Below are 21,549 nucleotides of genomic sequence, written 5' to 3' on the forward strand. Positions count from 1 at the left end.
ACATGCATCTATCGGCACCAATCGTCCATGTTTCTGCCACTGCTCTGAAGAGGTCATAACCCCCTGTCTTGAAATCTCCTCCCTGCACTGCATGGTTACTCCCCACCATTACAGAGGAATGTCTATTCGCACTGAGCACCTCCATTTATCCCCAAGCCAGAGAAAAGGGGGCTGCCTTTAACAGCAAATTAGTGACTTGATAATGAGGTCACATGTGGTGTCTGCACTCTGAGGCCATAAGCAGATGCCTTCCGTGGCCTTGCTTCATTCCATACAACGTGAGCACATCTTTATCTTTGGCTACATTAAAAATGAGGACCTGCCCCTCAACTGTACCCCGAGCTGTCTGGGGGGCACCTATAGGCTCCAATGTAACCTGACAATGTGTCGCGAGTTCGAGTCCTGATCCCGGCGGCCCCATCTCTCTTCCTGTTTCCCGTCTACCTACTGTACGATCGATAAAGGCACATAAACCCCAAAATTTAATTTGAAAGAAAAATGTACTCTGAGCTGAAATAAAGGTTATGACAACATCGTTGTTTCATTCCATACCGAGTGAACACATCCTTGCTTCCTTCCCATATAGCATAAGCACATCCTTGGACATCTCCAATACAAACCCTAGTAGATTTCTAAATGATAATATTCTACACAAAAGCATGTCAAATGGCTACATTTCTATTTCATGTATACTGTTCTATTGTATCTGGCTTGATATAAATAGTATATATATATACAATTATATTAAACATATAAAATTCAAGATGATTATAAAAGGTGTTACTTTCTTGATTTCTTTGATGCAGACAGGGTAGCGCACCTACAGTCAGAGCGCGGTGGTCACATGAAGAGTAATTTGATGCAGACAGAACATGAATTACCTCAACACCTGACCTGTCTAAATCAACGCACTGTTATATGATTATAAAGAAGTCTACAATGTGACGTCAGCATTAGCACTCACTAAGGCAGAGCAGGTTCGTTTTTAAATACTGTGAAATCACATTAACGAATAGTGTTGTTAACATGACTGTCAGCTACATGCACATACTTATTAAGCAATCTCCATACCTTTAACTGCAGCTGTGCTGAAAAATTTCTCTGAACCGGCATCAGAAACCTGCAAGAGATAAAGAGTCATTAGAAAATGTCCTTGGACAGGTGGGCTTTCATAGATACAGTAAATGCTCAACAATATATATTGAGGCAAAACAGTTGGCATTTCACCTGGACGCCACTTGATGGCAATGTTGGTTCATGCCAAACTAGTCCGTTTACCCTGCAATGCTCTCTGTCAGAGCCGCACTATCATCTTTTTTCTTTTTTACATGCAAATAAGGAGTGATGCGATTTGCACCGTTTTATATCATTAAAACCTATTAGATAATAATATTAAATGTATGTAAGAGGTATTTTTATATCAACCTCGTCGACTAGATGAAAGATTTATCAGTAACTACTGGTTGCGCGCGACAAATACATCTTAGAAATAGGACTAACAGCACCGTTGACTTGCACAACCTGTCCAGGTCTAACAGAGATATTTCCTACAATAAATCGCAAATATGTTTGGATGATTAAAATATCGGTACATTTTTAGCACCACTGCAAACTCTTGACGGCATGTATCGTGTCAAAGCAGTCTAGTCCCTATAGGCTACTATAGTGAGTCGTGACAATAATATTCCTTATTTGCAAAATTGCAACCCACCACAGAAGAAAACTATGATTTATCCGTTTATTTAATGCATGTAAATATTTATATGGTGATGCGTTGACAGGGATGGTGTGGCTACACTATCGCAACAAAAAAAAACAATGCGAAACAGACCAAGAGAGAGAGAGAAAAAAATCCCCAATTAACCAAAATAACTAATTAGTGTGTTTGTTTTAGTGAATAGGATAGTATTGGAACAAGGCATATCGACGTGAGGGATTTTTCAAGTCTCTTGCAGAATGTAAACAATACACGCATGAGAACAAACGCCAATCAGGTGCAATGTAAAAATATATATCTACCCAACAAGCGCATCTTTCACCATGATGACTGATGTGTCCTTATTCCATAATAACCATAACCAACACGCAATATGCAAACAAAACATATGCACAGTTCAAAGCAACACGCATACCTTTGATGTGGCTTGGCAAGATGGCAAATTTGTCAGGTTATTACTTTCTCTTTCTAATAAATAGAGCCTCGTTTCACATTCTGCTTGTCATATAATATAATCCATATAAAGGCGGCGAACTCTACTCCGTTTAAATTGAAGACAGCCATGCGAAGAGAAGCCTTTCCAAGAAAAAAATCCAATGTAATAAGACGAGAAGCGCTCACAAAGCTACTGCGCCTTTTGGACAAAGAGAGAATGTGCAGGCTATGCCAGAGAAAGCTTCAGCAATAGCGCTGAGACGAAAATCCTTTGATGCACGGGTGTCGCTCCTTGGAGAAAAAAACCCACAATGTGATTTTTAAAGCATATATTCTCCTATCAAAAATATCCTTAAAATGAAGTGTACAGGATCCGTAAAAGGTTGCGTGATGGTGGTGCGCGCAGGCGGGCTGCGTCCATGGACCAGCGCAGTCCAACTGAACAAACAATCCAACAAAGCCACACCAGTTTCCCTCTGCAGCAAGGGAGAGACGGAATCGCACGACCTGTCACCAAAATATCGAAGGTACAAGCCGCATTTCGTGCTGTTTTCAGCTGGAAAGCCTGTCTACCGCTGCGGTCTCGGACGGTTCCGTCGCAGACAGACCCTCTCCTCATCCGGAACTTCCAAGCACAAGACACATTCCCATTCATCCAACGGACTGGCTGCTGCTGGAGTGCTGCTCGCCCTGACGCTCGGTTCCTCCCACTTCCTCCTGATTCCTATCTGACTCGGGTTCAACCTCAACCCCGAGAGTTCTTCAGAACACAAACACACACACGCGTTTCTGCTTCCGACGCGCCGAATGCAGTCTCCACGGCAGCTCCCGAACGCGTTAACGGCGGCGTGAGCGGGACTCAGAAAAAACCAAACACTGCTTGGCAGTGGAGCTCCAGAAACGCGAAAGAGGGAGAGAGCGATCGAGCAAGAAGAGGGAGGGAGAGGGGGAGGTACTGACACAGAATGATATTCTTTCTTTCAGTCTCTACAGAGTGAGATGATGTCAGCCACTAATGAATTCCCCAGTAGGGTGCTGCTACCGTGAGGGGAGGAAAACAAAACGCTCTTTATGAGCAGCATGCACCTCCTCACAGCCCACAGGCGCTGTCTTCCTGTTGGATAAACTCCCACTCCACTGTCCCAGAGGGAGGTCAGCCTGGTACTATAAAAGCTCCTTGGGTCATCTAGCCATTAAGTCAGCATCCCATTTGATGTCTGTCTGGTTGGAGCTATTAACCCAGCCCCAAACCAGATAAACCTATAACTTATAAAGCGTATGCCTCTGACAGTGATGCGCTTCTCAGACACAGCATGATTAGCAGCCATTTTCCACCAGTGACACTATGCATTGACACTGAATGATTGACACTGCATGTTTGGGATGGATGTTTACTTGGGGAAGCAAGCATGACCACCCAGTGGATTACTCTGCTTCATACAAACAGTCAAAAAAACCAAAACGATATGGGAGTCTTAATCTTATGCGGTCCCTAGAAAATCCTCTTATTGATGCACACACAAACATCCTATAGCTTCTCTAATGGACATTAACCCACAGCCTGGGAGGTCATTGGATCCACAACATTGTAAAAAGATTTTCAATGCCAGTAACGCCCCAGCCAACACAGAGCAATAAACAGATTTAGCTCCTAGTTGGGTGCTAATCCATCCCTGTAGTAGGAGGAAGGTCAGTTGGCTGGAGCTTGCTGCATTTGCTACTCACGTATGTGGTGCAGTGTATGGAGCTTTATGCTTCCATAGCAGTGTGCCATATACAGTAAATGTGCATGACTTCTAAAGAGGGGACATCGCTCTAATTCTTTCCAAAGTTATACTTTTCAACAAATGGTCTAAAATTTGGCGCCAAACAAGTGAATGTTGAATGATTTGTTCAGTTGTGTAAAACCAGGTTAATCAAAACAAGAAACAAAATTAAGTAATTTATGTGAAAACAGTGTTTACAAAAGCCTTTTTTGAGGGGAACTAGCGCCTCCAACGTCTGGCTTTTGAAAGTACGTCATATGGCAGCAAAGTCTATGGACTTTTAATGTGTGTTTACAGCAGTAAACATCATGTGAGGTAATGTGGTACAATATAAATACCAAAGGAGTGAGGCGCCCCTCACTTCAAACGAGTGTGATTTTTACAAATGAGTAAATGATGCCAGCCAGGCCCATAATCATTGGGTGCTCCTGCAAAACAGGGTTGGTCTACTGTATATTCCTACTGCTCTTGAGGTCAGTAACTCCCTTAGTTTGAACAGCTCCAGTACTTAACATGGAATGGGAAGCAGATAAATGCTTAAATGAAAGTGACTTGTCCTTGTCCATTATATTCACTGTCCTTCAATCAAACCTGATATGCATCACTGCTTGGTTACTATGAAACCAATTTAAATTAATAGATTGACCTTGTTCTGTAATGTTGCCCACAGGCTATGGAATGACTTTACCAACAATAATTGTTATTTAGCTAAAATATACTACTGTAGCGTAGACACAGATTTCATTTTAATAACAAGAAACCAGTAAAATCGTGTTTAAAATTAGCTACCCATGGAATAACGTTATGGTAGCTAGTAATTTTTTATCACAGGCATTCTTGTGTTTTGATGTGGAGAACGTGATGATACATCAAGAGCTTATTGTGGTTTTCTTTCAGATGTATTACACGCCTGGCTGCAACATATATATTTATACCGCTGCCACAGAAAGAAAATGGCTACCAACTCCCTTCATGGGCCTGTGCAGCAGCAGCAGCGATGAATGGCTCACCGCTCCCCATCCTAAACGCTCATTATCAGATTTGAGAGCAACCCCAAGTCTGTGATTACATCCTCACCGCCAAACAATCAGCGACCGGATCTCTCACTGCACATTATTTTTAATTCGAATGAAACGCTGACAGCAGGCACGCACGCACGCACACACGCACGCACGCACGCACGCACGCACACACACTGCAATCTGTTGTGGAAAAACTATGCCTGGCTGTGCCTGAGAGCGTGCCGAGATCAAACGCAAACGTCTGGAGTTATGCTATGTATCCCAGTAATTGCCGTCTGTGCATCGAAGTTCTGTCTATAGACCATCAGCTTCTGGCTGACATTTTGTCATCTTTCTTTCCCCCATTTTTTGTAAACCCTGATCCTTCACTTCAAAGTAACCAGAAGCATGTTTTTCTCTCCCCCAGCAGCCCTGGTTTAATTTTACAGGAACTCTTTTCCTAGATTGCAATCACAGGAGACTGGCTCTCTTTTCATGAGCCTTCCTGCTGCCATTATTCCAAATCTCTCTCCTCATTTAAAATATTACTGATAAGCGTAACATGAGTGCAGGCAATGTAATATGTTAAAAGCTCTTATTACATTTGCCCGTTAAAACGTTGAGCTCTTTCTCTCCTGCAATCGCAGGGCTCAGTTTTTCCTCATTCTCTAATTCACACTGGAATGGGATGTGGAATGTCAATGGAGAATGGCAGTCATCTAAGCTGAGTAGAGATAACTCTGCAAGTTCACATTGACACCACTATCAGTATTACTGTTGGGTCCTGAACACCTTCACAGGAACATGAGGGTTCAATAATTTTGTCAACTCAAATTCACTTTTGAATATAACATGTTTCCTTTGATATGTTATTTACTTTTAATAGATCCTTTATAAAATGTACATAGTATGTTAATGTGAGGGATATACCTGACAAGTGACAAAACATGTGTTGAATTGACAATTTGGAGGCATATACCTGACCCATAGATATAGTCTATATTCAAATGATTGAACACCGACATAGTGCTTTTTCTGTCCAAAAAAATGGCCAACTTCCAAGAGCATGTTAGCTTCCTGCTAACAAAAACAACAACCTTTTTTGCAACATTATTTTCTCACAAACTTGCTATATCCTCAATGTGTGACTTTCATAATGCTTTGTAGTTGCAGTTAAAAACAAACGGAGACTACCTGTATGTACTTTCCGTATTGTGATGTATTTCCTAGCTGCGGTGACACAGATCCTGCGTTGGTGTATTTGACTGGATCAATTTGATGCGATCTACAACGTGACTAGACAACGCGTCGCATGTGACCTTGCAGACCTTGACGAATGTTCACATATTATGACATGCCAAGAACAGGGAAGATTAGATTGTTTATAATAATGTCTGACAGGTTTGTCTACATTCAAGATACTGGTGTCTCTGTGTTTTAGATTGATTGACAGGTGGATGTCATTATATTATTTGAAATTGGTTGGTGCCGGCTGATGTTAGCACGCTTTACACTTTTGTTTGACTGGACTTGAAGTAATACAAATCTGACTTTTATTATAAAAATACACAACATTTTTTAATTGTGTCTTTCTGTTCTTTGCATATATTGCTATCTATGACCTCAATACGACTGCTAATAAGCTTTAGATTTAGCAATTATATTTGACAGATTTTATTTTATACCAATGTTAGTAACTGTCATGTCGGTTCATCTGTAGGAGGATGGTTGTCGTCATGGTCTGTGCACAAAATATCCTGAGTAATGTAACTAATGAAATGATGATGTTAGTTTGATTAAAAAACATCGACATGGCTCAATGTAATTCAATTTACCCAACCCAACACATCCATTTAGTTGATAGTATTTGACAGCTAGTTTACTCAGATAATTGACTATATTCACACACCATGCCGCCACTATGTTCACACACCACTGGCCGCCATTTTGCATGAGCAAAATGGCTGTTGTGAATATGGTCAATGACGTGACACTCTTATTGGGACTCCTTGCAGGGTTTTGTTTCTTACAAATCAAGCTCTGACCAGAATTCAAACACTTACTTCCGTCCAACTTGACGAACGTGCTAAGCTTTGCAATGGTCACGAAAATCACTGTTATCATTCAATACAAAACATTACTTCTGTTTCGAATCTGACATATGGAACCAATGTAAACAGTAAAGCTTTTCATATGGAAGGCTATTTAAGCTGCTTGCTGCTTATTTACACGTGTTGTTTATAAAACATTTGCAAGAGACGAGCGAGCAGATTGGGACTTGGGAGGACAGGCGACAAATCCTGTGAAACCCATGCACACATGCGCTCACACTAGAGTGAAATATCTAGATAATGAAATGTTCAGCCCCAGTGCAGAGTATAAGGGTTGGTGGGTTTGTGTAACATACGTTATGGAAAACAAACTACATTGGTGGTAGCATATTCTGATGTTTAGTCTCAGTCTAGGCGGTGCGTCAAGGCTGAAATAGTCTGGAGTAATCTCTGCCTTGTTGTTCTAAATCTGGGGGAAAATGTCCAAACATTGGGTGTCCTGAGATTTGCTATGCGGGAAAACCAGTTATTTTGCTATGTATTTCAATAAGCCTCGTCCATTGGTAAGCACGTTGACCAGCAACATGTTGAAACAATGCAAAGCCTTGCATAAAGAAGTTGAGACTAGTTAAACTTTGCTGGATTGCATTGCAACACGATTCACACGTGAAAAATGAGCAGCACACAGAACCATATGGCAAATCTCAATGAAGGGTTCATTTCGTAAAACATACAAACACATCCATTGAGAATTGCCAACACTACTCCTGCTAACACCACTCATCAGTCAGAAGGATTATTATTCTTTCTTAACACCGTCATTATATCTGACCTTATCTTCCAGTGCCTGAACTGGGATGCCAATGACAACTACCCCTAATCTCCACTATCAGCCCACCACCACTGCACTAATCTCCACTATCACCCCACCACCACTGCATGGTTGCACTGACAGAACAACTACCCCTAATCTCCACTATCACCCCACCACCACTGCATGGTTGCACTGACAGAACAACTACCCCTAATCTCCACTATCACCCCACCACCACTGCATGGTTGCACTGACAGAACAACTACCCCTAATCTCCACTATCACCCCACCACCACTGCATGGATGCACTGACAGACCCTTTCTTCGCAATTCCTCAGACACATAGTCAGACACAAAATGAATCTGTCACTCACTGTAGCAAAATGGGGACACTTCAGGTGAACATACATACGTGCACGCACGTCACGCATGCACGCATGCAGTCCTGCCCGAAAGCCCAGAAGAGTAATTTATCCATTGGCCGAAGGGTGGGGATTCCGTTTTGGATGAGGGGTAATTGTTTGGTACATGGAATATCAGAGTTCAAATTCAGGTTGTTGCACATGCATGCATGCACAGACACAAAGGAACATGTACTCCACATAAGACCAATGAGTTTATGGACTTGGGTAAACATAAGCATGATGAAAGTAGGAGCACAATCTATAAACAGTATGTTTGTACTAAACGTCTGGTGACTTTAGGGGATTGACCATTTCCTGCCACAGATGTACTTTTGAAAATCAAACCTTTGAATGACAATGGCAAAAAGAGAAGCTTTATCTCGCATGTGCTTCACCACTTATTTAACACTGCGCTTATCGCACAGGGGGAGTGACTGGCATTCTGAATAGTTATGAGACTGCATGGCGGACACAGGGATAAAAGCTTCCATCTGATACGATAACGGGAACGCTAAAAGCAGATCCTTTCTGCTATAATAAGGCTTCCTGAGCTGAGAGATATGAAACTCACATCATATGTCAGTCAGGGGGCGGCAGGAAAGTATTCCTTCCTCATGTTAAAAGCCTGTAGAGACCGTGTTATCTGCTTCTCCGGATCTGCTTATCTACCCCTGGTCTCTGAAAGCAGTCAGGGCTGTAGGACCTCCAGATAACTGGCCTGTTTCAATGGTAGACATTATCTGGATCAGGTAGGCAATAATCACATCCCATTGACATTGTGGTGTGTAAGAACTGACTTTATCGACGTACTTTGACCGGTCATCCGTCCAATGTCCCTCTAGAAAACAATGCAAGAAATGGGGTTCAACCCTCCCTTCCTCCAAATGCTTTGGTTACATCCCTAATGCATTTTCTCCTGTATTCTCATGAGAAATGAGAGACCCTTTTGTCTAAATTATAGACATTGCCATGGAATGTGGTCTGCCACATGCAGTTGGTAATTTCAGGCCAGTCAATCACTTCCTCCCCTTCTAACAGAGACCAGCATGTGTGCACACCCACACACGCACGCAGGCAAACATACTCACAGACACAGGTTTCAGGTTTGAAAGATGGTAAAATGCTGAGTTAACCGCTTAAACCCTATAGTTATTTACCAGGGCCCCCACGGACCACAATGACCCCTTCCTCTTCTCCCTCTACGCCAAAAGTCTTCACCAAAAATAGCCAATATAAAAGCTCACTAGATTCACACTCGATTAAAGTCATCATCACTTTTCAAGCAATAGTGCACCTGACTTCATCACACAGACTAAACATTATATTATTATCTTTAGTCACAATATTCTCAAAAGCTCTTCCATGGTGCTATTTTCCAGACAAAAAGAATACATTCTGAACAGCCCTCCCGCCACCTTATCTGCATGTCTATATTCACAGAGACCCAGTAGATGTCAACAACCAAAGGGACTGCCCCTCTCCCTGGCTTTGAATTCGTACCAAACAAGAGCTACCGCACTGGCAGGGATATTTTCGCCTTTGTCCTGCCACTGTGATGAGAGAGCTGGTGTGTGTGTGTGTGTGTGTGTGTGTGTGTGTGTGTGTGTGTGTGTGTGTGTGTGTGTGTGTGTGTGTGTGTGTGTGTGTGTGTGTGAGCCAGGGGGTGATCGAGGGTGGAGGGGTGAGAGAGAAAATGCCCTGCTGTGCCTCTAAAAAGAGGAATGACTACAGGAAGAACATGGAGGAAATCACCAGGAAGGCCGGTATTAAAATCTGTCTGCCTTCTGATAGACTCCTGTGCCTTCCCCCCAAACGATCTGCCCAGCTGGAGGAAAATGGTCAGAGGGATTAGGCTTCTGAAACGCTCCGTCAAGACCATTCTGTCAGGCATGAACTGAAACAGCCACCCCCCCCCCCATACACGCACACATGAACTGAGACAGCCACACCCCCCCCCCCCCCCCCATACACGCACACATGAACTGAGACAGCCCCCCCCCCCCATACACGCACACATGAACTGAGACAGCCCCCCCCCCCCCCCATACACGCACACATGAACTGAGACAGCCACCCCCCCCCCATACACATGAACTGAGACAGCCACCCCCCCCCTCCATACACGCACACATGAACTGAGACAGCCACCCCCCCCCCCCATACACACACACATGAACTGAGACAGCCACCCCCCCCCCTCCCCCCCATACACGCACACATGAACTGAGACAGCCACCCCCCCCCCCCCCCCCCCATACACGCACACATGCCCCCCTCGCTACACCACTCAGCTCAGCCTCGCCAAGGCTCTTTTCTGAGCTCAACTGCTCCAGAGCCCAATGATAGGCTCTCTAGGGGACATGAGATGGCCCCGGACTTCAAAAGCCAGCTTGACAGACAGCAGGGAGGTCTCTGCCTCTCTCTTTGTCTCTCTTTCTCTCTCTCTCTCCGTCTTGGCCCAGGCCCCCGCTGGCCATGGAGGGGTTTCTAATTGCATTTCACAGGGACTGAACTAAATAAGGCCGCCGTTGTTCTGCCTATACTGTAGTCATCCCTGCTGCAGGGTGGGGTTGGGGGCTGAGAGATGGGAAGATGGAAGGTCGGACGAGGGCTAGGACTGGTGGGCGTGTGTGTGTGTGTGTGTGTGTGGGGGGGGGGGGGGGTCAACAGCCTTCTGTTATGTGACAGAATGTTTTAACATGTCAAATTCCACCGAGACGCAAGCTAGGATATCCTTCCCTGGCCTGGCCACCTCTCACCCCTCTCTTCCCCTCCCGTAACACTAGAGCACAGGCGACTGGTTGAACAAGCAGAAAAGAGGGAGTGTGTATGTTGTGTGTGCGTGCGCGCATGTACGTACGTGTGTGTGCCAGTGTACACTATGCGCCCAAGTGAATATGTGTGTGTGTTCAGAGACAAGAGGGAGAGATTTCATCTGTGAAAGCCCTCTCCATTCCCCTAGCTCCCGCACCGTTAGATGAAAAGTGAGCCTGTGGTTTTGTGACCTACATGTGGAGCTGGTTGTGGGCCGGAGATGGGGGCCACGGCGATGCTACCAGGGGGTCTGTCTGTTGACAAGCATAGCGAGCCTCCTTACACTTTGAAGCCCCGCACATTTAAATATTTCATGACCCCCTCATCTCCAGCCTTGGCCTGTGGCAGCCTTTCATTAACAGCACAGTGAGATGGGGCTCTATCGCCTCCATCGATATAAGGTCCTCCGTCTACAACCCCACTCCCCCTTTTGGTTTCATTTTGCATATCTGGCAAATGATCTCTGTTAAACGCTGCTAACAATTACCACAATTACAGATAAGCCTAAGTGTGTCAAAGCCACAACATGATGTTTACAATGATTAACATGCAGCGTTATCAGTGGTGGCTGGTAATCAACCCGCGCCAGTGCTGGTCCTTCACAAGATCACAGCCCTCTTTATCTATCACTATCTATAAAACGCCACTGCACAGTCAATTCCTCTACATAAATTTGATTAATTTTTTTTTTTACTCAATTCGGTCGATCTTTACACGGTCAAACTTACAATTACAGTTACACTGTTGGGAGTGTAAAAAATGAGAACAGTGTGGGTGAGACACGGCTGCCTCGCTTGGTATTGGCACATTCAGCAACCATTCCAAGGCTTCATTGCTCTTCCAGGTTCATTTGCAGTGCAGTATGAGTGTGTGTTTTTATGTTCTTAGCTACTGCGTGTTAAGAACATAACAGTGCACTAGTACACCAAAAACAGTAGATGTTCATGAACATCACGTTACCTCTTCATTTACTGTTATTTTATCATCAATGGGGGAAAGAAATGCGTTGAGGCTCTCAAGGGCATCATGACTGCACTTACAGCAGTCTATAAATTTCAGTATGCTTATTTTGTATACGAGCATATATTTGACAGTGCATATCACTGTCAAATCAGAAATATGATTCCTTGTAAGTGGGGACAGTGTTTTTTTTCCTTTTAAATAGAGAGTGGGACCAGTAGATTTCCAGGAGGACGCATGCTGGCATGGCACAGAGCACCCCGTCTGTAAATGTGTGTCTCTCCGGGGGCCTGTGAACCATGACATAAGGACCTGCTTGTCTGCCTGTAATAGAGATGCCTTTGAGAGGGCCCTGCGTGTGCCCTGTTTGTGCCCGTGGGACAACATTCCATGCTTTGCCTCCGCAAACTCACTGCACCGCTGTCAGGCAACCCGGGGTCCTAAATGTGCACATTGTAAGGCTGCCCCACTGGCTGCCTGACAGGAGCACATTCAGCACGGGGTTATTTGAGTGGACGCAAGGCTCCCAGGGTACAGATATAACTGTGTGTTCTCTCTGAGAGAGAGAGGTGTGTGTGTGTGTGTGTGTGTGTGTGTGTGTGTGTGTGTGTGTGTGTGTGTGTGTGTGTGTGTGTGTGTGTGTGTGTGTGTGACGTGTGTGTGTGTGTGTGTGTGTGTGTGTGTGTGTGTGTGTGTGTGTGTGTGTGTGTGTGCGTGTGTGCATGCGCACGCCACGCGCACGCCACTCTGTAAACAGTGTTTGTTTGTGTTTGTTTATGTACTTGTTTCAAATGATCAACCGTATGGCTTGTTGTTGCTTTTCGAGCGACACCTGGAGAGGCATAAGTGTTTGTGTGAGTATGCACGATGAGAGCCTGAGTGCAGCAATGAACGAGGTGTTTTATTCCAGCTTGTGTGCCTATGTGTGTGTCTATACCTGGACTCACTGCCTGTGTGTGTCTATACCTGGACTCAGAGGACCATAGGTGCTAAAAACCACCCAGGTCTCCAGACTAACATTTTACACTGGTGGCGGCAGCATTGCCACTGAGGTTTGCACTTAGTGGCTACATAATTTGGTCATACAAAAAATGCCGATTCTAATTTGTTTTTATTGACCTATATTTATTCAGGGGAGCCCATTGAGACCATGCTCTCTTTTTCAAGGACACCCTATGAGTATAACATATGTCACAAAGTACAAAAAAGAAAGCAACCAACGAATAACACAATTTTACATAAGGTGAAATATAGTATAGATATTATGATGCTAATACACTGGGATTACAGAAAACAGGTACAGTTTTGTGACTGGCATAGCAATAACTGTCTACAATCTGAATACTCTACATAGCTACTTTATGAAAAGAGAAAGCCATCATAGAAATTAGAATACTATACCGCACAAAACAGATAAAGAAATGTCAGCAGTAGATGGTTCAAAGAAGGCTAATAAATACTGAAACAAAGAAGAAGAAGCAGAAAGGGACACGCCCCTATATTTGCCAGTGTGGGTTGCTGGAGATAAGAATAATAATGTAAAAACCCCAACATAAGTCAAGTGTAAACAATCCTTTACCAATCCGTTTTTTGTGCATGTGGCACTAGACAGATTTACGGTGGGAGAGAAATGGTGGCAGTGTGGAGCCATGGCACCCGAGATTATCAGCTGCTGTAAACCCAATCATCAGTGGCCGGCTCATCTGGGCTTACCATGTACTGTGTTTACCAACATGAAGCTACTACAAGATGATCTGAGGCTGCCGCTGGCTGTCATGTCATGCGTGCACATATACGCACACTGGTGTGTGCACCCCCGACCACCCCCCCCCCCCCACACACACACACACACACACACACACACACACACACACACAGAGAGAGCCTGTAAGAGGATTTCACACTTGACAGGGAGAGTCTGTGTTGCTTAGCAAGGAAGACAGCTGAAATGCCTCATACAACTTGACCTCACCACACATGTATGGGCACATACCGGAATGTAAATGTGACACACACACACACACGCGCGCACACACGCACACACGCACACACGCACACACAATTGTAACACTTGGTTCTCCTTTCACTGTCCCATTTACACAGAGGTAAACAATTCGTCTGAAAAGTTTTAATTCAGCACAATGAACAATATGGTGGCCCACGGGGTCACATGGGCCAACTCCAACAACACGCTTTGGGGACCTGGGCTAGCGTGAGCCAAGTTAGCTTGGGTTCAACTCAAGACTGAGTTTTGGCTGGAGAGCGAGAGTGACTCACACGTCTTTGTGTTTTCCTCTGCTGTCAAGTGATTAGTGTGCTCCGATGATCACATTGTTTGCATGAGGGCGGTTGGCGAGCCCTCAGGAAGTCATTTAGAGAGTTCGGCAACTCTCCCAATGAAAGGGTGTTAGTGGAGGGGGTCTTTTAGTCATGCTCTGTGGAGTTGTAACTCTGACTGCGCTAAGCCCTCAGGGGGCTACCGATCTGACAGGCAGAACACCTGTCATCCACTCCCATTCCACTAATGCTTTGGGCAAGGTAGCACCTGACACAGCTTATGAATTCACACATTCAGGGATGCGTAGCAAGACAATATATGAACTATGCTGTTTCCTATAGGTTATGGTGAAACCCTGCACAATCCTTAGTGTGATAGAATGAATGCACACATATGTGCACTTGTGAAAATGTACAACAGCGCGCGCATGCGCGCGCATGCACACACACACACACACACACACACACACACACACACACACACACACACACACACACACACACACACACACACACACACACACACACACACACACACACACACACACACACACACACACACACACACACACACACACACACACACACACAGCGCCTGTGGGAGGTGTCCTCCTGAGAGCCCAGAGGTGATGAACTTGTCAAAACAACATATTGGTTTCTCTCCACTTCACTGTGGTGTCGCTTTGTTCTTTTACCCAGCTGTGAAACATCGCATCTGATTTGCTCTGGATATGGCTGATGCATTTTTCAGGAGTTACTCCAAAAACACCATGTTCCTCAACGTTAAAAAAGCACTCCCAGGATTTTTTTATTTTTTTAAAGCTCATGTTAAATTGAAGGTCCACACTTGATATGAGCATGATATTTTGAGCAGCATTAAGGAGTTTAAGCGCTGCACACCGCATGCTGAAGAGACATGGTGGAATCTTGTATAGCATTACGCATTACTTCAGTCATCAGAAAGTCCACCTTTACGGATTCTGCTCCGTGTCAACATTAGCCTGCTTACAGCCAATGGTGGGCAATGTCTTCACATGCTTTTATTGAATTGTGTGACCTCAAGTCTCAGCAGGAATTTTAAATATATAAGCCTCTATCTCAGTTCCATGGAAAAAGTTATGTTTTCTGTGTATGAATGGGTGAATGTAATGCACAATCTATGTAAAGCTCCTTGGATAAAGGCGCTATATAAATGCACCATTTACCATTTACCAAAGCTCTCTCCCTGTTATCTGCAGTGATTTGAGCCACAGTGGGGTCATCCTTGAGTCCTGGCAATGGTATTCAGTGTACTACTGCTATTGCCCTGTGGGAAGGTAGACTGCAAAACCTGTTTAGGTTGGTTCAGATACCAATAAATACCCCCAGTATATGACCATATAACTCCCTCAAAACCTCTCCCTACTGGTCTGCTCACATCTCTAGCTAGCTGAGAAAGTGATGGAACAGACCACAGATAAAGACAGGGAGGGATGGGGGGGGGGTGGTCACTCAGGGAGGAACCTAGCCGACCATGGCCCCATTTAAACATAATGATGGCCACTAATGATGCCTGTAATTACCATTTCTAAACTGGTGATAATTAGGCTACTGTTCTTCTATGGCTCTTTATCAGGGATTGATCACAATAATGATAATTAGAGCGATAAATAGTGATTGCCTTTGCAGGGTTTGACCTTTCAACTATATCAACATAGCAAACATGAATTGTAGTCATTAGTCGATGACAAGCTTAATTTGTTGATAAGTGACATCTGATCTAATTTCATATCAGCGTAAGTGTAATGACAATCCAGATGGGTCTGAATTATTATTCATCGCACCACAGCAGGGTAGGCTTCCTTTCACAATAAATTAATGAAAATGCATTTACCAATCGATTTATTTATCTGCCTATTAATCAATATTCCATTTCCAAGTGCAGTGGATATGTGTGTGTGTGTGTGTGTGTGTGTGTGTGTGTGTGTGTGTGTGTGTGTGTGTGTGTGTGTGTGTCCGCACGTGCTTGTGTGTGTGTGTGTGTGTGTGTGTGTGTGTGTGTGTGTGTGTGTTTGTGCACTCGCATGTGTGTGTGTGCGCGCACGTGCATGTGTGTGTGTATATATATATTAGGACCGGGACTTTAACTCGCTAATTGAGATTAATTAATTACAGAAATCTTTTCGCTCTCACTGGACGATTTTCAGACGGAATAACCGGTCCGGCTTACCACGTCAGACAACAGACAACAACACCACCACATGGGTGGAAGCCGCTGAGATCCCTTTGCAGGTTCCCGTGGATGGGAAATACGTTTAACACTATGGTACATTCCATCCTTTCCCAATCCACTCACTCTGTGCTGCGTCCACACGGGCAGACACAAAGACGAATGGGAGTAGGCTATCATTTGGAGCAGCTACATGCATCATTGCGTCTTAACATCGTCATGTCGCTGGCTTCCATTAACAATGAATGGGAGACTGCATCTTTGCGTCTGCCCATGTTTAATGGTCAGGGTGTCCACTGTTCTGAAATGTGCTTGCTGCCCCAACCCTTTGTGTGGAAGACGCCAACTTGCGCTTTGCACACAAGTAGGCCATGTATGGCCTACTTGTGTGGCCATGTATGGCCTACTTGTGCGCAAGCAGAGCACGCCATGAGGTGCGCTCACCACTGCTGGTATGATTGCTGCTCTGAGTCCTAAAGCTCTCTGCTACTGTCTGGGTACGACTGCTGATCTGAGTCCTAGAGCACTCTGCTGTCTGTCTGGGTACGACTGCTACTCTGAGTCCCTATAGAGCTCTCTGTCTGGGTACGACTGCTGATCTGAGTCCTATGGCTCTATTTTTCGTCCATGAAAAACCCCAAACTACTTAAAATAGCCAATCTACATTGACACGTTGTGAGCTTGTAGATTGGCTATTTTAACTATTCAAAAATGTTTTTCAAAATAGAAAAGAAAAAGGCGTAGTAAGGAGTAGCTCACCCCAAAAAACGAAAAGGACTTATTTTCGACCAATTGCACACCCCAATTGTCACATTCCTGAGCCATGATCTGGCTAGCCAGTTAGCCAGTGGCGATGTGATGTGATGGCCTGGAGCCGCCATCACACGGCACAGACACACCACCACGCCCCTTCACCAAACGGCTGACAATGCAATCAAGCAGCTTTGAAGCCCAGTGATTCTCCAGTGCCTGCTGTAATGAGAGGAAAATGAAACCTTTCCCTCAGCCTCTGACTAGCCCTCTGATGAGACCTTCATCAGTGAAAGAAAGAGAGAGAGAGAGAGAGAGAGAGAGAGATGCCCATCCATCATCAGCCATGGGCGCAAGTAGGTTGGTGTGCGCAACACCTCTGTTGCTGCTCATCACCCTGATATGCAGATGTGTGCGTATTATTCATGCATAATTATGTGTATGCACACATGCATGTCTCTTTACTTGTTCCTGTGTATAATATGCATGGTGAAACTGTCTCCCTGTAAGAAAAGACGCATCATATAGATGTACTGCATATACCACACAGCCATGATTATGTCTCTCTCTCCCTGTGTGCGTGAGATGTTAAGATATCAGTGTGCTACAGGGTGTGACGTGCTCCTCAGGGTGACATGAAGGTGACTTCTCTTTTCTGCCTGCCGCTTGTATACGAACCAGGCACTGCCTCGGCCACTGAACACAAAAGGCATGGAATATGCAGCATCCATCTTCTACTGTCAATTTTTCACCCATCACCTTTCTCTCTCATTCGCCCTCCTCTGCACAACCACTTATTCAAGTATAACACCCTATCGCTCCTCAATAGAGAATATCGACACTTCATGGCAGACATGTTATCCGTTTTACCACCCGTCTGCAAGGGTGGAAATGCATAGAGGAATTGCTGCCACTGCCAGGGGTGGAAGGTGTTGCTTGGATGCATCCGTAGAGAATGAGCAGAGGTGTTTGGGTGTTGTGGGATGTCGTCCTGTTCAACGGCTTCAGTATGTGTTAATATTAGTCTTAAAGGGAGCTGGAAGAGTGGGTTGTGAGGGTGAGCATAGGTGGGTTAGGTAGGCATATAGATGTGTCAGCCATGCTAAGCATTCCTCCAGGGGAGAATTTATGGAAATCACATATCATACCATATTGTCTTGCTATCTCCTGACTCTGAGAAAGATATTGAACTTGATCTTGATTTAGGTTTAAATACATTAAAGGTTTGCAGCATAGAGAGGGAGAGACAGGAGGACCTCTGTGCACACGATATTGCACCAAACTGAGCTGCTTTTGCTAGTTGCAGAAAGTTAAAATCTTTGCACTGACTTTTATAAGACATTCAAGCGACATTGTGTAATTTTAATTGAATACACAGTGACAAAGGCTGAATAGTAAAGGTTTGTAACTTAGAGCATATGGAGAAAGGATTGTAACTTAGGGCATATGGAGAAAGGTTTGTAACTTATGGCATATGGAGAGAAAAAAATAACTTGTTACTGATCATTTAACTGTCATTCTTGCTTGTCATTGTTTGTTATGTTTGATGAGGAAGAGTCAGAGCATGGTCGAAGGTAACAAAAACAGTAAACTATCATTCTGAAATAATTTAGTAATATTATAGTTTTACATAATTTTACATAATAATGCCCTCAGGACCACCAAGACGTGTTATCACCTCCTCTCAGCAGGGATAGCTATGGTCGCCATTAATGTAGCTTCAGGATATGCTGCTCTGTGTGTCCAATACCTGTGTGTGTCTCTGTTCATGTGCCTGTGTGCGAGCATGCATGCCTGTGTGAGAAACTGAAGCGAAGATGGATCTCTCCAGCAGGTCCTTTCTCCTCTACTCTTCTTTGATGAAAGCCAGGTATAGGGGCAATAGCCTTCCCTGTCCAGTCGCATCAATGGCCTGTCTCCAGTGAGCTATGGCTCTCTGCAGCTCCCCTCGCCCCTCTGAAGCACACCGTTTCTCTCTGCCCTGCCAATGATTCATGGCTGCCGATCGATGGCAGCTCCAGTGTCAATCCTAACAACCGTTTACGTGTGTTTATTTCGCTGACACCAGACAGAGGAGGCCCGGGGGAGCAGTGAAGGGGTGCCTTCTCCCGCACTAGGATCAGTGTTTGTGTGTGTTTGTCATTAGCACTGTGATACCCTTTGAGTCAGAAAAATGGCCAAGAAACGTACAGACAATACAGCACGTACGGTGTGCGCTCATTGTTTTTGTGTCTATATGTACTTTATGGCATGCCAAAGAAGTTTGTACTGTCTTTTGGGAAAGGGCATACAGTTATTGTTTACTTATTCATAGGGGGGTTGTAGCTATACCTGCATGTAATGTAAATATTCATATACCAGCCATTGCTGTTAAAATCACAATGTTTAGAATAATATCATGTCAGAAACAGCTATAGCACCACACTCCCAAATGCTGTTTATTTAATGCATTTGGTATTGGCATGACCATTGGGGCCCCTTTTACGACTTGGGTTGAACCGGTTCGGTTCATTCTTCCTGCCCAATCTTTACCCGCAGTTCTGAGTGAGTTTCGACTGAACATTTGCTGGTTCCAAAAAATAAAAGTTTGTTCTGAACGCCGACGGGAACCACAGAACCGGTGGTTCAACTGTGACGACATACGTAGGTGTGTTAATAATCGGTAGGTTGGAAGACGGAAGACACTGATGTGATATGTAAACATAAACAATGCCATCTGCAATAACAGCACGAACGCTCGCAGGTACTGTAAGCCAGTTCCAACAATCTAGAACGACACTAGTTCTAGAACCAAAGGTATTTTGGTGGAAAAGGGACATGAGAGTTCCCTTTTGACATTGCTCAAGCACACATGACTGTTCAGTGTTAAGGCTAAGAGCATTACGATGCTCCAGTTGATCTCAGTCGCACAAAAACAACCAAATAAAAGCTTGTATGACAAAACCGATGAAGCAAAAGTGAGGGCAGGAGTGCTGAAAACACAAATGAAGCAGCCTTGTCCTTCAGAGGGATGCAATTAAGTTTCCATTAAAAGGATGACGAATTGATCACAGCAGAAAAAGTCACACCTCACACTAAAATCAGAAGCTAAACAGTAATCTGCAGCTCAATGTTTTGCCAACTTTCACACTTCCTTCCCTATCGTGCACACACGCACGCGCACGCACACGCGCACACGCACACACACACACACACACACACACACACACACACACACACACACACACACACACACACACACACACACACACACACACACACACACACACACACACACACACACACACACACACACACACACACACACACACACAAACATACCCTGGCTGCATATTGTCGCCAGGTATAGACATCCTGCTGGGTGTAAATAAAGCATTTTCTCCCAGGGAAGGGGAAAGCCCAGCTTTTTCCAAGTCATTATTCCACAGGAGCAACAAAGGAGGAAGTGTACAGTAGTTTTCACACTGTTTTAATGTCTTACAATAAAAGTTGTACTGTATAGCTCACATCATTAGGGCTCGAAATAACGACAACATCTCCAAGCAGAAATGATTTGATCAGCGCTTTCGGGTCTAGAAGGGAACCTGGATGCGTACCAAATGACTGTGGCAAGGGAAGGTGCGACAGAGCTCTTAATTGCTGTAACTGCACCTGGAGACGTGATGATTTGTGACATCGTATCCGGTGCTCTGTGCTAACACTAATAACTGTTAATTAACTGTAGCAAGGACGCCGGAGGGGGTGGGGGGTGGGATGGGCTATGTAGCACTGTGCGGTGTGCACACACACACACACACACACACACACACACACACACACGGCGGCTGGGGGAGCTTGTGTGTTCACTAGATTAAAGGCATTGCGGTCTCTAGGGATGTGTGTGAGAATGACATGGAGATGCTACGGAAGTCAGTACGCTTGCTGTTCTTTGCTAATACTAATGGGCAATCTACTGTATACCCGCTCGTATCAAAACCAGAAAAATAATGGCCGATACAGTTATTGTTTATCAAATTGATCCGGCTGTGTAAATCTGTTGAGCCCTAATTGGTCCACCAAGACGGAAAACAAAGTCAACGTTCCATTCCAAGTTTCAATTTGGAAAGCAGATGTTCACAGATGTCATTTCTGTCGCCGGAAAGGCCTGGCATCTGCACTCTTTAGTGCAATGACAGGGTGGATGGATGTGGTCCATGCAATCCTCATTAACCACATAAACCCTAGCGTCCCAATTCTGGGCATAATAGCCAATCTATAGGTCTATACGGCTATTTTTGCTATGATGTATATAGGGTTTAAGTATTTAAAAGCTCAGTGTGCCCTTGTCTCAAGACAATTGGGGGGACCATCC

The 21,549-nt window shown here is 44.6% G+C and overlaps 1 protein-coding gene across 9 annotated transcripts in view; it reads right to left on the reverse strand.

Moving 5' to 3' along the window:
* The window catches only part of auts2a (activator of transcription and developmental regulator AUTS2 a), a 322,838-nt gene that overhangs the window by 39,422 nt on the left and 261,867 nt on the right, over positions 1 to 21,549 (reverse strand). For all 9 annotated transcript variants that reach the window (XM_080780254.1, XM_080780259.1, XM_080780256.1 and 6 more), the window contains one exon: positions 1,072 to 1,120. In XM_080780254.1, coding sequence (XP_080636380.1) covers positions 1,072 to 1,120 — 49 coding nt within the window. The remainder of the gene's footprint in view (positions 1 to 1,071; positions 1,121 to 21,549) is intronic.

This window comes from Protomyctophum bolini, assembly GCF_963924005.1.
Source record: "Protomyctophum bolini genome assembly, chromosome: 13".
NCBI classification, from domain to species: domain Eukaryota; kingdom Metazoa; phylum Chordata; class Actinopteri; order Myctophiformes; family Myctophidae; genus Protomyctophum; species Protomyctophum bolini.